The 14,735-nt window shown below is 38.5% G+C and overlaps 1 protein-coding gene across 1 annotated transcript; it reads right to left on the bottom strand.

Moving 5' to 3' along the window:
• On the bottom strand, positions 4,055–9,066 carry LOC109225680. Its single transcript, XM_019390429.1, has 6 exons — positions 8,643–9,066; positions 7,119–7,263; positions 6,251–6,511; positions 5,747–5,828; positions 4,980–5,176; positions 4,055–4,555 (listed from the first exon to the last, which is right to left on the bottom strand). The coding sequence occupies exons 1-6, from the start codon at positions 8,915–8,917 to the stop codon at positions 4,187–4,189; spliced, it is 1,329 nt and encodes a 442-aa protein (XP_019245974.1). The 5' UTR covers positions 8,918–9,066; the 3' UTR covers positions 4,055–4,186.

Genomic DNA, 14,735 nt, shown 5'->3' with positions numbered 1-14,735 from the left:
ATTTAGGGCCATAAAATTAGAATTCCACCTGATTTCTTTATTTTTGTGTGATATAACCCACGCCATCTGCATCGGTCGGACCAACCGGAGCCGAATTGCCTAAAAAAATTTCAGCCAATCAAAAACTACCTGAGTAACATTAGTCATCGCCTCGCTATGGTTGATCCTTATTTTTTGGCGTTTTAAGGCCATAAAGTTGGAATTCTGCCTGATTCCTAGATTTACGTGTGATATACCCCACGTCATATACATGGGTCTGGGCGGCTGTACTAGAATCGTCTAATATTTTGTCGGCTCATCAAAAATAACTTAAGGAACATTAGTCATCACCTTGCCATAGTTGTTCCTTATTTTTTAGTGTTTTAGGTCATAAAATTGGAGTTCTGTCTGTTATTCAGATTTTCTTGTGCTATAGTGCATGCCATCTACATGGGTCCGGGCGCCCGGACACAAATCACCTATAATTTTTCCGACCCATCAAAAACGCCTAAGGAACATTAGTCATCGCCTCGCCATAACCGTTCCTCATTTTCTGGCGTTTTAGGGCCCTAAAATAGAATTTCGCTCGATTCTCATATTTTCTTGTGATATAGCCCACGCCATCTGCATGGGTTCGGACACCCGGACTCAAATAGCTCAAATTATGTTTGTTCCATCAAAATGACCTAAGGAACATTAGTCATCGTCTCGTCATGACGTTCCTCATTTTTTGGCGCTTTAGGGCCATTAAATGGGAATTCCGCCTCATTCCCAGATTATCGTGGGCTATAGCCATGCCATCTGCATGGGTCCGGGTGCCACCCGGACCCGAATCGCCTAAAATTTTGACGGCTCATCAAAAACGACTTATGGAACATTAGTCTTCGTCTCGCCATGACCGTTCCTCATTTTATGGCATTTTAGGAAAATAAAACTGGAATTCTTCCTCTTTTCAGATTTTTGTGTGCTATAGCCCATGCCATCTGCATAGGTCCCGGCACCCGGACCTGAATCGCCTAAAAGTTTGCCGGCCTATCAAAAACAACTTATGTAACATTAGTCAATCGTCTCTCCATGACCGTTCCTCATTTTTGGGCCATAAAATCGGAATGTCGTCCGATTCCTTGATTTTCATGTGCTATAGCCCACGCCATCTGCATGGGTCCGGGCGTCCGGATCCCAAATTGCCTAAAATTATGTCAGTCCATGAAAAACGACTTAAGGAACATTAGTCATTGCCTTGCTGCCATGACCATTCCCCATTTTTTGATGTTTTAGGGCCATAAAACTGGAATTCCGCCGGATTCCTAGATTTTCGTGTACACGCCATCTACATGGGTCAGGGCGCTCGAACCCGAATCGCTTAAAATATTGTCGGCCCATCAAAAATGACATAAGGAACATTAGTCATCGCCTCGCCATGATCATTCCTCGTTTTTGCGTTTTAGGCCATAAAACTGGAATTCCGCTCAATACCCAAATATTCGTGTGTTATATACCACGCCACCTGCATTGGTTCGGGCGCCCGGAGCCAAATCGTCTAAAATTTCACCGGCCCATCAAAAACGACCTAAGTAACATTAGTCATTGCCTAGCCATGGAAGTTCATTTTATTGGTATTTTAGGGCCATAAAACTAGAATTCTACCTAATTCCCAGATTTTGTTTGTTATAGCCCACGTCATTTGCATGGGTCCAGTTCGCCGCATCGGATTCGCCTAATATTTTGCAGGCCTGTCAAAAATGACCTAAGGAACATCATCACCTCGCCATGACCGTTCTTCCTTTTTTAGTATTTTAGGGCCAAAAAATGGAGTTTTGCCCAACTCCTAGATTTTCGTGCGCTATAGTTCACGCCATCTGCATGGGTCCGGGTTCTCGAACTCAAATCACCAAAAAATTTCCGACCCATCAAAACTAACCTAAGAAACATTAGTCATTACCTCGCCATGAACATTCCTCATTTTTGGCGTTATAGGGCCATTAAACTGGAATTCCGCCTGAGTCTCATATTTTTGTGTGCTATGCATGGGTCCAGGCGCCCGAACCTGAATCACCTAAAATTTTGTCAGCTCTTCAAAAATGACCTAAGGAACATTTGTCATCGTCTCGCCATGATCGTTCCTCTTTTTTTGTCGTTTTAAGAATATTAACTTGAATTCTGCCCGATTTTTAGATTTTCGTATGCTCCACCTCCACGTCATATGCATGGGTTAGAGCGGCCGGACCCAAGTCGCCTAAAATTTTGCCGGTCCAACAAAATTGACCTAAGGAACATTAGTCATCCCCTTGCCATGATCATTCCTTGTTTTTTGGCGTCTTAGGGCCATAAAACCGGAATTTCGCCCGATATCCAGATTTTCATGTGATATAGCTCACGCCATATGTGCTATAGAACTGGAATTCCTGGCGCCCGAACCTGAATCGCTTAAAATATTGTCGGCCCATCAGAAACGACTTAAGGAACATTAGTCATTGCGTCGCCATGACCATTCCTCATTTTTGCATTTTAGGGCTATAAAATTGAAATTCTACCCGATTTCAAGATTTTCATGTACTATAACCCACGTCATATGCATGGTCCGAGCACCCGGAAGCGAATCACCTAAAATTTTACCGGCCTATCCATAACGACCTATGAAACATTAGTCATCGTCTCGCCATGATCGTTCCTCTTTTTTGGCGTTTTAGAGTCATAAAACTGGTATTCCGCCCGATTCCTAGATTTTCGTGTGCTATAGCCCACGCCATTTGCATGGGTCCGGGTGCCTGGACCAAATCGCCTAAAATTTTGCCGGCTCAACAAAAATGACCTAAGAAATATTAGTCATCGCCTCGTCATACCTGTTCCTCATTTTTTGGCGTTTTAGAGCCATGAAACTGGAATTCTGCGTGATTCCCAGATTTTCTTGTACTATAGCCACGCCAACCGCATGGTACGGGCGCCGGACCCAAATCGCTTAAAACATTGTCGGCCCCTTAAAAATGACCTAAGGAATATTAGTCATCGACTCGCCATGACCATTCCTCATTTGTGGTGTTTTAAGGCCATGAAACTGGTATTCCGCCCGATCCCCAGATTTTTGTGTGTTATAGCCCACGTCATCGGCATGGGTCCGGGCGCCTAGAGCAAAATCGGCCAAAATTTATCGGTACATCAAAAATGACCTAAGGAACATTAGTCATCACCTCGCCATAATTGTTCCATGTTTTTGGGCGTTTTAAGGCCATAAAACTAGAATTTCGCCTGATTCCCATCTGCATGGGTTCGGGTGCCCAGACCCGAATCGCCTAAAATTTGTCCGGCCTTTATTTTTCGTGTTTTAGGGTCATAAAACTAGAATTTCATCCGAGTCCCAGATTTTCGGTGCTATCGCCCGTGCCATCTGCATGGGTACGGGCAGCTGGACCCGAATCGCCTAAAATTTTGTCGGCCCATTAAAAACGGCCCAAGGAACATTAGTCATTGTCTCGTCATGACCGTTCCTCGTTTTTTGGCGTTTTAGGCCATAAAATTGGAATTCCTCCCGATTCCCAGATTTTCGTATGTTATAGCCCATGCCATTGACATGGGTCCGTGCGCCAGAACTCGAATGGTCTAAAATTTTGTCGACCCATCTAAAACAACCTGAGGAACATTAGTCATCGCATCGCCATGATCGTTCTTCATTTTTTGGCATTTTAGGGCTATTATACTAGAATTATGCCCAATTTCTAGATTTTCGTATACAAGAACCCATGCCATCTGCATGCATCCTGACGACCGGACCGAAATTATCTAAAATTTTGACGGACCATCAAAAAAGACCTAAGGAACAATAATCATCGGTTCACCACAACCGTTCCTTATTTTTAGTGTTTTAGGGCCATAAAATAAGAATTTCGCCCTATTTCTAGATTTTCGTGTGCCCACGCAATCTCATGCATTCGGACGACCATACACGAATCGCCTAAAATTGTCATCCCATTAAATACGACGAAGGAACAATAGTTATCTTTTCTACCGCTCCTCGTTTTTTTTGCGTTTTAGGGTCATGAAACAGGAATTCCGCAAAAAATTAAAAAAAAGGCAGCAATTAAGAAATTTCCTCAAAGCACATTTGAACCAGATATAAATATGCACAACTAAATTCTTAATCAATAAGTGACATTTGAGCAGGCGAAAGCACATTTGAACCAGGTATAAATATGCACAACTAAATTCTTAATCAATAGGTGACATTTGAGGAGGCACACTGGAGCTCATCTTCACGAGTCATCCTACATTCTTCACATCTCTGAACCTCTATCGGGCTAAATCTCTGTAGGCATTTGCTTCTCAAAGAATTGCGCTTCACAAGCTTACTCAGTATACATGCCATGGCAACCTTTGCTCCCAAGTTAGAGAGCCCTCTAGACATGCAGACTGCACCACCCAGGAGCATCAGCATATTTGGCACCACGTTCTTTAATGGCTCTTTTGTTTGCTCCCTTGTACTGCATTCATGTGAAACTCCACAGCAATAGTCACTATTTGTGCAGGTTTCTGGATTGATTAAGCTCCTTGTGTGGTTTAAGGCGTCCAATCCAAGTGGAACCTTCATTTGACAAGAGGGGGAAAAGGGTTAGGAAAGGAAAGATCAAAAACCATGTCAAAAAGACAAACATTTAGGGTTAGAAACTGGCACTGCCTTTCGTCCATATTATACGTTATTCTACTGGTAATGAGAAAGATAAGTAGTCCAGGTATGCAATAATAGCAGCACACTGTCCTCGTACCTGCTAATCATTTTTGGTGGAAGGGAGGCCACATTGAAGTAAAAAGGGAAAATTGACTTTGAGAAGCAAGATGCTTCTGTTTCTCTCACTGCCAAGTAAAAAGGGAAAATTGACTTTGAGAAGCAAGATGCTTCTGTTTCTCTCACTGCCAAATTTTTTTTATGTCTATTTTATTTAACTTTCCTTTTCCTAAAAGAATAGTGAAAGTTCCGTTAAGAACTGTAAAAGAAGTATAGCTCTGACCTTTTGAATAAACATCACGGCACTCACATCTGAAGTCAATTGAGAATGATCAAGGGCAGAGTATTGACGAAGTGCATCATCCATTTTACAGATATAGTTCCATATGCCCTTTGCAAAGGCTAGTTTTGCCATTTCAACATTCAGACCAGCATCTTCTTGGTGTACCATTTGGATCTCACAGGCATTCCTACCAGAAACTGAAAGCAACTTCACAAGGAAACAACTCAGTACTGCACCACCTTTGAATCCTAAAAGTACTAGTAAAAGGAATCATTATATTTACGTTTATTCCCATGCCTGATAGAATTATGAATTTTACACCAAGATAATGCACAAATTAATTTTTATTATAAACTAAACGTTCTTATTTTCTTTTTCTTTTTCTTTGGTAAGTAAATTAAACATTATTCTCTTATACATACAATTTAGACTTGACAATGCTAAGGAAAAGGCATGACAAAATCTTTCCTTAGCATGACCACATATCTTGTCAGTGATATGTTTCCTCAGTCATGACTAAACCGCGATATACCTACAACCCAGAAATGTTTTGATTATGCTGCTTCATGTAGTATCACAAGGCCCTGAAAACATATAGCCCTAAGATGAAACAAATAATTGAACATTTAAAAGGGAAAAAGCTCACGTGAAGTCTAAATTCACAGAATGTGTCATGATCCCACCTATGTTTATGCTGTCAAGAGATGCTTAAATCAGTTTTTAATGCAAGAGGAGAAATAATAACATGGAAAAAATCAAAAACCTGCCTTTCTTGATTCTCCAACCAGATCTAAAGAGCCCAACCCTGACATACTTCTTCCTTCTTTGTGCCGACGGATATTCACATTCCTACTAGCAGTAAAATGCCAAAATTTTTTAGCAGACATAATAAATAAACTAAGATATATGTGTAACAGGCAAAATAGAAACAGGAAAAAATATAATGCTGAGTTGCAACACATGAATGATTGAAACATATGTAAATAACCTTATGCAAGAACACCAATCGCTTCTTCCTTTAATCTCTTACTTTTTTGTGCAGTTTCCAGATTCATCAGAAGAATTTTTCAATCTAAGAATTTAGAGGGACTCTTTTGGGAAGGATCGTCTTTCTTAATGAGTTCTCACTGCAATATTTACATGAAATAGCAAGAGAACTGCGTAATTTGGGAGACATAGCACCATCAAGAAAAATATCTAGAGAGAGTTGTGTAGGGGGAGTCAGTTCTACGAGATCTTGATGTCCAACAATGTTGAACTTTATTAAGTACCTTGGTAAAACAGTAGAAGGATCCATCATTGGCTTCCCACACTCTCCAAGCTAATACGTACTCTCTTGGAGTCAATAGTGGAAACTTTTTTATCATGAGTCCAATTTCAGTTCCACTGCTAGTATCCACCTGCAACTGCTTATGCTCAATCAAGGTTTTGTCCCAAACTTTCCGGAAATCATTATCCATGTAAAAATCTCTTAGCATCTCGACAGAGCAATTCTCAAATACAGTTACACTTAGATATTTAAGAGGTGCATCCTGAAGCAGAAAAGAGATAAAAACCGAATATCATTACCTCATTACTGTCACAGATAGAAATAACTTTTTTTCCACAAATCAGACAGCGCTAATATTTAATAAATAAATATAGTTAAAAACAAGTTAATCCAGATATGTTGTATCACTTAACTTAATACAAAGAGCCATTAAACAGAAGGTGAAGCCATTATTGCACAACAGTAGCTACAAGTAGTCATGCATACATAAATGCATCCACTCCCATGCTCAAACAGGCCTGCAAGTGTTGTACTATGTTCATTGACACCATTCAGTCAGTTTAAATCCTTTAGAAGTATTCAGTGGCAGCATTTCCACCATGCGGTACTCCATTTCTTTAAAGAGTTTCAAAGGCACGTAAGTATGTTAACAAAAGGTGAAGGAATTACTTCTGTGATTAATAGTTCACCTAATGGACACTTTTCTGCTGCTTTAAAAGTTTAGTTTACTGATAGTTTCAGCCATTAAGCATAAAGTATGTTTACTACACTGAATTCTGTGAAAGTAGGCAATTCAGCAAGTCCCTAAGAGATAAAAGAAAAACCATAATAGTAAGAAGACAGTAGATAATGAGAATCTGAGCAACCACCTTCTGCTTACAACACCGTGCATAGTAGGAAAGACGATCTGTTCTCCGGTTAATGACATCTTCCCATTTCTCGTTAGCATGGAATTTCATATTTATGTCGTCAATCAAATTCTTCAGATCTAGTTCAGATATCACTGTAGTGATCCTGAGGAGATACAAGGATGTTAAAAAAGGAAATATTAAATGAGAGATTATGGATTTAGTTTTTGGATATAGTAGAGCTCAGTTGTTTTTCCTTTCTGTTATATACGCTATACCTGCGCTATTTCTTATCTGTTCTAAGAGGATCATATCATTTTCTTGGACATAGTTACCTTCAGCTTCTCACCCTAAGATACCTCCAGAATGTCAACAGAGCATCCAAAGAATACTTTATCTCAAAAAAGACATCCAAAGAATGAACTGCACTAACTTAATGCTTTAATAAGATTAATCGACAAACATCATGCTAAATAAATGCGCATGCACTGATAACTAGTGTCTCATTTATATTTTTTGCTTAGTGAGGTAATTTAACTAGTGTTTCATTTATTGAAAAGCAGAAAAACATGTGGAGAAGAGGTACACAACTCACTAGGAGCCGTACCAATATGTTGCTCTTCAAACGAGCATCTAATGGCTTATACCTCTTCCTCAGAGACTGGGCACCAAAAATAAAAATAAAATTAAAATGTTAAATATTTAGTTGAAAGGTATCTTTATTTCATCAAAAAACCATATATTTGTCTCCCGCAATTGTCTGCTTCACAGCATGTGGGATGAATTTCCCAGACTTGTACCTCTTCCTCAAACCTTTTCCTCTCTAACTCCACATCACTTCCTTAACTATCCTCGTCATGATCTACGCAATTTCTAAGATCGGGCTTGAAGTCCCATAATTTAGATACTTTTTTTTTTTGATGAAGTGTCCCATAGTTTAGATACTATTTTGCAATGTAGCAACAAGAATTGTGTCTTCCCCAGTCTCTTTACAAAGAAAACGCCAATAAATGTCTCGCATTCTCCTTAGACTATAATTTACAGTGCAAGAATTTTTAGTCTAAGGTGAATTCCCAAAACCACTATTTTTAGCAAGTTTATCGGTTCGCAACCCAACTTAAATTTTTCATGGAATAGGTGTCATAGCAAGTACTGATAAAAGAAAAGGTGTCATAGCAAGTAGCCATCAGGATATACAAGGGTGCCATGCACCTTCATTAATCCACTAAAAATTAAAATCAAGCAATTGAGTAGCAAAAAGGGCCGTTTTGCAACCAATCTCTATTTATGGTACTAATGAGCTGAGAAACTAGTGAATCCTGGTACTAGTAAGGTACGTGAAAACTACGCCTAATAGTTACACCAATACAACAACAATAACAACAAAAACCCAAATAACGTTGAAATTTCATCAGAAAAATGATACAGTTAAACGCTATTGCATCTTTCTCTTTCGAAACAACAATAAAAAGAAATTCATTATTTTTTTCTTACGATTGAGCATAAACTTACAATCAAAACAATATGAAAGGAAGAAGAAGATACCGGACATCAGAAAGAGCAGAAGAGGGAGAGACATCAGGATAACTGTTGGATTCGGCATGTGGACGCGCAGAAGGTTGTTCTCTAAATTGGAAGGCGGGTACGGGAAATCGAAGACGAGAGTTTAGCAAATGACATATCAGTATGATCACTATAACAGCTAGGGTATAACCGCAGTTATACGAAGTCAGCGTCCATCCGTTTCCTCCTCCATCAATCTTTTCTCTCCAAAATTTTGATACTACTGGTGAGAACCAAATCGCAATCGCAGCGCACATTCTCTAAAGTCTAAATGGAACTGGTCAGCCTAGTAATTCCCGTCCTCCGCAGACCTACCAATTTCTATAGCATCGCTCTCCGGCAACTTCCCTTCTATCTCTAGCGGTATAGCAGTTTCCCGTAATAATAAATAATAAATAATAAATGAAATTAATAGGAGTAAATAAAAGAAAAAGTTTGGCCCCTACAAATTGGATAAACCCATCTGCAGGGCAATGTTTTGGGGGGAAATTACGAAAATGGTCCTCAATATATTAAGGTGATTTAATTCAGTCCTTTACGTGTCACTCTTAACAGAAATAGCCCTTATGTACGTAAAAGGCAGTTGCATTTGATCCTAACTCGTAAAACCAACAGATTTTTTTAGAATTTCCTGTAAAATTAACACTTTGGCCACGTGCACCTCACATGGATTTGGAAAACAAGGGAGTAATATTTCTTCCGGTTAATTTTACAGGAAAGATTTTATTTCCTCCGCGGACCTACCAATTCGGGGATTCGATATTCCCGAATCCCGACTTATGACTAAGAAAGATTTTATCTCATCTCTATCGCTTTCTCAATAGCTAGTAGCGAGATTTGCATTTATGAGATTTTCACTATCCTATCAAAAAGAAAGGCGGCATCGGAGCATTAGAAGACCATAAAAACCATATAAACATGGCCAAATATATCGACCATCTCTTAAATATGTTTCACTTTCACTTAAACATTTCATCTTATCTCCATTTGAACACTTTATCCACGCTTTTATTGTGTCATTTAGACACAAAATATCTCCATTTGAACACTTTATCCATGCTTTTATTGTGTCATTTAGACACAAAATATCTCCATTTGAACACTTTATCCACGCTTTTATTGTGTCATTTAGACACAAAAGCCTGACATGGCAAGATAAGTGTTTCTCACATTTTTATGCACGTGAAATGATTGGAAAAACATATTCCTCATACTTCTTGCCGGAAAATAAATAATTTTGGCAATTCAAAAGTATGCAGAGATTAAAAAAAGGTGCATTGTCCATATCAGCTCCTGTTTCAAGGCCATTGAGCTTCATGATATCAACGATTCAGCCTCAAATGGGTTCCAAATTCAATCCTCCATCAAAATAAAACAATACCCACTTAGTAAATATTTAAAAAACATAGATCTGAATTGGCCCAACTCCTTCGACGGTTGACAATGGTGCTTCAATTCTAACCAGTTTAATATTCAATCAAAACCTACCAAACTGCACGGGCACGTTCATTTAAACCCCAATATTCATTTAACCAAAACATCAACAAATCGAGGGTTTCAAATTGTGATTCCTAATTTCAAGTTCTTCCAATTTTTAATGGTAAATCTCCAGATTGAGTCACGATTTCGCCATCACTTTTATCGGTGTACTGTCATCACTTTCGATGGAACGGCGGCGGCAACCACTTTTATTGGGCCAAGCTTCGTCATCACGAGGTGGGGTTCGGAAGGGGCACGGTTCGTAGAGGTTGCCGGTGGAACAATCGCGGCATGTGGGCTGTTTGTTGTTGTTGCCCATGTGGGCTCGATGAACCTCCTTGTGCTAACTGGGTATAATTTGTCAGCGGTACCTCGCCAGAAATGCCGACGTCGGCTGGTGTCGTGTGAAGAACGGAGCTTTCTTGTAATTCTTTTGAAGTTTCTTTTTCATTTATTTAAGTTAAATTAAATCCACGTCTTCCCGTTTTATTTGTCACTTTGACGTGTGAATTACAGCATATTTTATGTTTGGTTGCCTATCAATTTGTATGTTTAAATGACACAGTAAAAGCCTGGATAAAGTGTAATATACTTAAAATAAAGTGTTTAAGTGAAAAGTGAAGAAAACTTTAAGGGTCCTAAATGTATTTGGCCTATAAGCATCTACTTCATCTATTCAACTCTCTCATATATCTTTCAAACCTTTCAATCACCCTCGCTAACTTCTGAGTTCCTCCTCTTACTCTTCTCGATTGCTCCTATTTTCTTCCCTAATTTACATCCTCCTTAACATCAATTGTCATTACATCAACAATCACCGTCGAATAATCTCTCCTGAAGTACGCATCATCCATAGATAGTGACAGTTATTTCTGAGACAAAATCATTGGCACTACTACAATCGAACAAAGGATAAATGAGAAAAATTAGAGAGGTTTTCTCAAAGATAAAGAAAGGTCATAGGGTTCGGAGTGGTCACCGGATAAGTTTCAGACATCTAATCTTGTATAGAAAAAAAGAAGAAGAAAAGATTAGGGACGGAGAGGGAAGAAGGAACAACATGTGATTAGAGGAAGAAGAAGAAGAAAATGGGTAAAGGGAAGTTTTACATTTGGTTTTCAACAAATTAGAGGGTCTTTTTTATTAAAAAATAGTACTATATAGGCCAAAATCTACACTAAGGGAATTTAGCGTAAAGCGGCATTAAGGAAAAAGGTGCGGTCGAGGTCGAGCAGGAAGCAATGGGATTCGTGGTCGGGATGTCAACAATGGTCGAGGTTGAGTATCAAGGGCAGAACAGTAACGACTAGTTTTTGTAATAAGATAGTAAAGAAAATATCTATTGAATATTCTCTGCCCTTGTACGATTAGGGTTTGTTAGAAATATGCCTCATATAAATAGAAAGAGAGACAATAGTGTAGGGCAGGTAACACTGACTTGTTAAGAACACTTTTCAGAAGAAGATTCTTTCTCTCTAGAAAAGATACAAACTTTACCTTTTGCAATATTCTTGCACACATTATCCCACATATCTCCATATGATGATAGGCTATAATTACGTATTTTAGTCGCTTATCGCACTCTAATGTATTACACTTTAATTAAGTTTGAGCTTTAATCGCTAGTGTTTTGCACTAATTGCATGTTTTATGCCTTATAGGAGTGATTCCGATCTATCTAGAATGTTATGAAATGAATTCAAGCTATTTTGGAGCTTTGAAGTCTCAGTAAAATCCCAAGGATTAAGTTGGGATTGTGTTCAGGGATCAACGGATGATAGCGCACTTTAAGAACGAAACGAAGAATCGAGCAGTCATATTGTGCATTGTTCAGTAAAATGCACATAACTTTTCACTCAGAAATCAGTTTGGGCTCCACAATATATCGTTGGAAAGATATTTAAAAGGGCTACAACTTTGATGTTTTATACTTTTTCAAATTTCCATAGTCGCGTTGCGTGGGGCGCCACGACTATGTAAATTATTGCTGCCCTCAAATTGCATGCTCTCTGAAGTTCCCAACAAGCACACCGCGTGGCGCGTCTCCCCATGCGGCACGCCTGTGCAAATTTTACAAAAACAGAATCCTATTTCGCACAGGAAAAGGTATTTCGTCTGGGCCCGACCCTACTTGGTATTAATACATGTAAAAACGCTATTTTGAGGACTTTTAACACACTTTAGACCAAGGGAGAAGACGTTTGGAGCATTCTTTGGAGGAGAAAATCATCGAGTTCTTCATTCCTTCATCTTTTCTTTGTAATTTTTGTATGCAAAATACTTGGAAAATTATTGCTACGAAAATGAGTAGCTAAGCACTCTAGTTTCTACGAGTGTGATTATTGAACTTAATAGGATTGATAAACCAATTACAACTCTGAAATCTTCATCTCCTCTGAACTAAAGTCTCATCATACCCATTTGCAGTCTTGTTGATTTAGTTGTTACTTGTTTAATTTCCACAATAGTAGATTAATAGAAAAACATACCTCTTGATTATCTTGGGCTTAACGATCAATCTAAGTCTCTGTGGGTTCGACATTCGACTTTCGAGTCACTTTATTACTTGACGGCCACGTATACTTGTGTGTGTGTTTGGCCCCAACACGTTTTTTGCGCTGTTGCCTGGGACTTAGTTATTGATTAATTATCTAAGTTAAACTTTTAATTGATTTCTGTTCAAGTTTTTAATTTTTCTATTTAGTTATTTTTCTATATTAGACTGTTACTCTTATCTTTATAGATTTTGTTTATTTTTTCTTTTTTAAATATTTTTATTTTTATAATAATTTAATTTTTCTCTTAGTGTGTTTCTAGTTCTCTCAACATGACATCTGGAGATGAAATATTCGGAGGTAAGGTTATTGATGAAGACGCTTGGTTGCTGAAGATTTTTATGGTCCATCTTTTTGGGCTTGTCATGACCTGAACTCTGGGAGGTCTGAATTTGAATATGGGAGTACGGGTTGGTATTGGGACGGATATTCACGATTAAGGGAATATGCGGAACGAAGTTCTCTTTCTAACTAAATTGGTGAATGATTGGTCGAAGGAGAGAGTTGATCTTGCACAAGCAATTGACAAGTTTAGCTTGGCTTGCACAGCTTGGATGCAGATTTGAGTGCGAAGGTTGATGCGTTCAACGGCCAACAATTTAATGATGAGTTGTGTGAAACTGAAAAAAATCTTCTACTCCAAATTGAGGAGCTAAAACGAGAATACCAAGCATTAGACCATATTTTTATTGAGGATGTCCATGTTGAGCAGAGTTTTCTAGAGTCATGTGAGGAAGTAGATAATGTTATATTTGAAGACTCTAGTGTGTGCACATATGAGGATTTAAATAGTAATATAATTCTAGAGTTGGGGCGTGTTGGTCCTCATTCTAAATATTTTGGACATTATGTTTGGATGATGAAATGAAAATCGAGTCATCTGAGCCTTTGGAGGAGTCAATGGAAGAGGAACAGGCTGCTTACATTCTTGGATTTGTCGTGCTAGAGAGAAAAAATTACATTCCTCATATAAAGGCCGAGAAGTATAGAGTGAAAAATGTATTACTTGGCCTATTTATTTTTGTATCCCCACCAAAGGAGCATAGCCACATAGTGGATGCCATATTAGGGGTACAATTCATAAGTTTGAGGTAGAGGCAGAAAGTGGTTCACGTCGTGCCGCGACGTTAAATCTGGCGCTTGTTAGGAGGCAACCCAGTTTTACTGCTTTCTTTTAGTTTTGATTTTTCTTCTTATTGTATTATTTTTGTAGTGTCTATTTTGATTTTTTAGGATTTTGAGCATCGGGAGAAAAGCTATTGGAAGTGTGCAAAAGCGAGCTAGATGGTGAGAACTAAGTATGGGGTGCCCACACAAAGGACCATGCCTAGGGGAAGTCTAAGTACCTTGTGAGCCGCTATTGCGTCATCCTTTGGCTTTCAGGGAGTTTTTTGTCCACCCTCGTTATTATTTTGTTTTATTTGTGCATTGGGGACACTGCACTCTTTTAAGTGTGGGGTGGGAGAATTTCCTGGGGACACTTCTTATTTTTGTTTTTGTAGTTGTGTAGTATTTTGGTAGCTCCTAAGAAAGATAAAAAAAAATCGAAAAAAAAAATAGAAAATTGGACTTTTCCTGACGATGGATCTCATTCGACAGGTTTCTTGAGGGATTTAAGTTGAAAGAAAAAAGACAAAAAGGTTTTCTTTTGTTAGGTAGTGTAGCAATTACCCCTTGGTTTTTCTTTGTGCCGCGGTTCTTTTCCAATGGTTTTGTTTGAACCGGGTGTAGTTAATTTTTATTTTTTGTTAGAAATAGGAAAACTTGTGTTGTGGATTGAATTGAAGCAACATCTCTTGGCTTTGTAATACCTTGAGAATAGTGAGTACTTTGGTTGTGACGCTTAGGCTCAATTTTTGACTCTTGTATAAGTATCTTCAATTGTATGATCTTAACTTTGCTTAACTGCTTTAACTAGAGTGCCTTGATGAATCCAATCCTGAGTGAGTTATGTGCCATGTGTGTGTAAAGTTTTGTGTTATTTTGTGCATTGCATTTGATGTCTAGAACTTGACCTATATGTTTGCAAAGCAAAATAGTA

Source organism: Nicotiana attenuata, chromosome 5, assembly GCF_001879085.1.
Source record: "Nicotiana attenuata strain UT chromosome 5, NIATTr2, whole genome shotgun sequence".
NCBI classification, from domain to species: Eukaryota; Viridiplantae; Streptophyta; class Magnoliopsida; order Solanales; family Solanaceae; genus Nicotiana; species Nicotiana attenuata.
Note: the sequence above shows the minus strand (reverse complement) of the source record. Positions and strands in the feature narration are given on the sequence as shown.

Bases quoted from the DNA above. Each gene is read 5' to 3' on its own strand.
- LOC109225680 (XM_019390429.1), bottom strand. From the start codon at position 8,917: ATGTGCGCTGCGATTGCGATTTGGTTCTCACCAGTAGTATCAAAATTT. The intron at 6,512-7,118 runs GTGGTTGCTCAG...TTTCTGCTTCAG, and splicing joins CACGGTGTTGTAAGCAGAAG to GATGCACCTCTTAAATATCT. The intron at 5,177-5,746 runs GCAGGTTTTTGA...AGTTGCTTTCAG, and splicing joins TGGTTGGAGAATCAAGAAAG to TTTCTGGTAGGAATGCCTGT.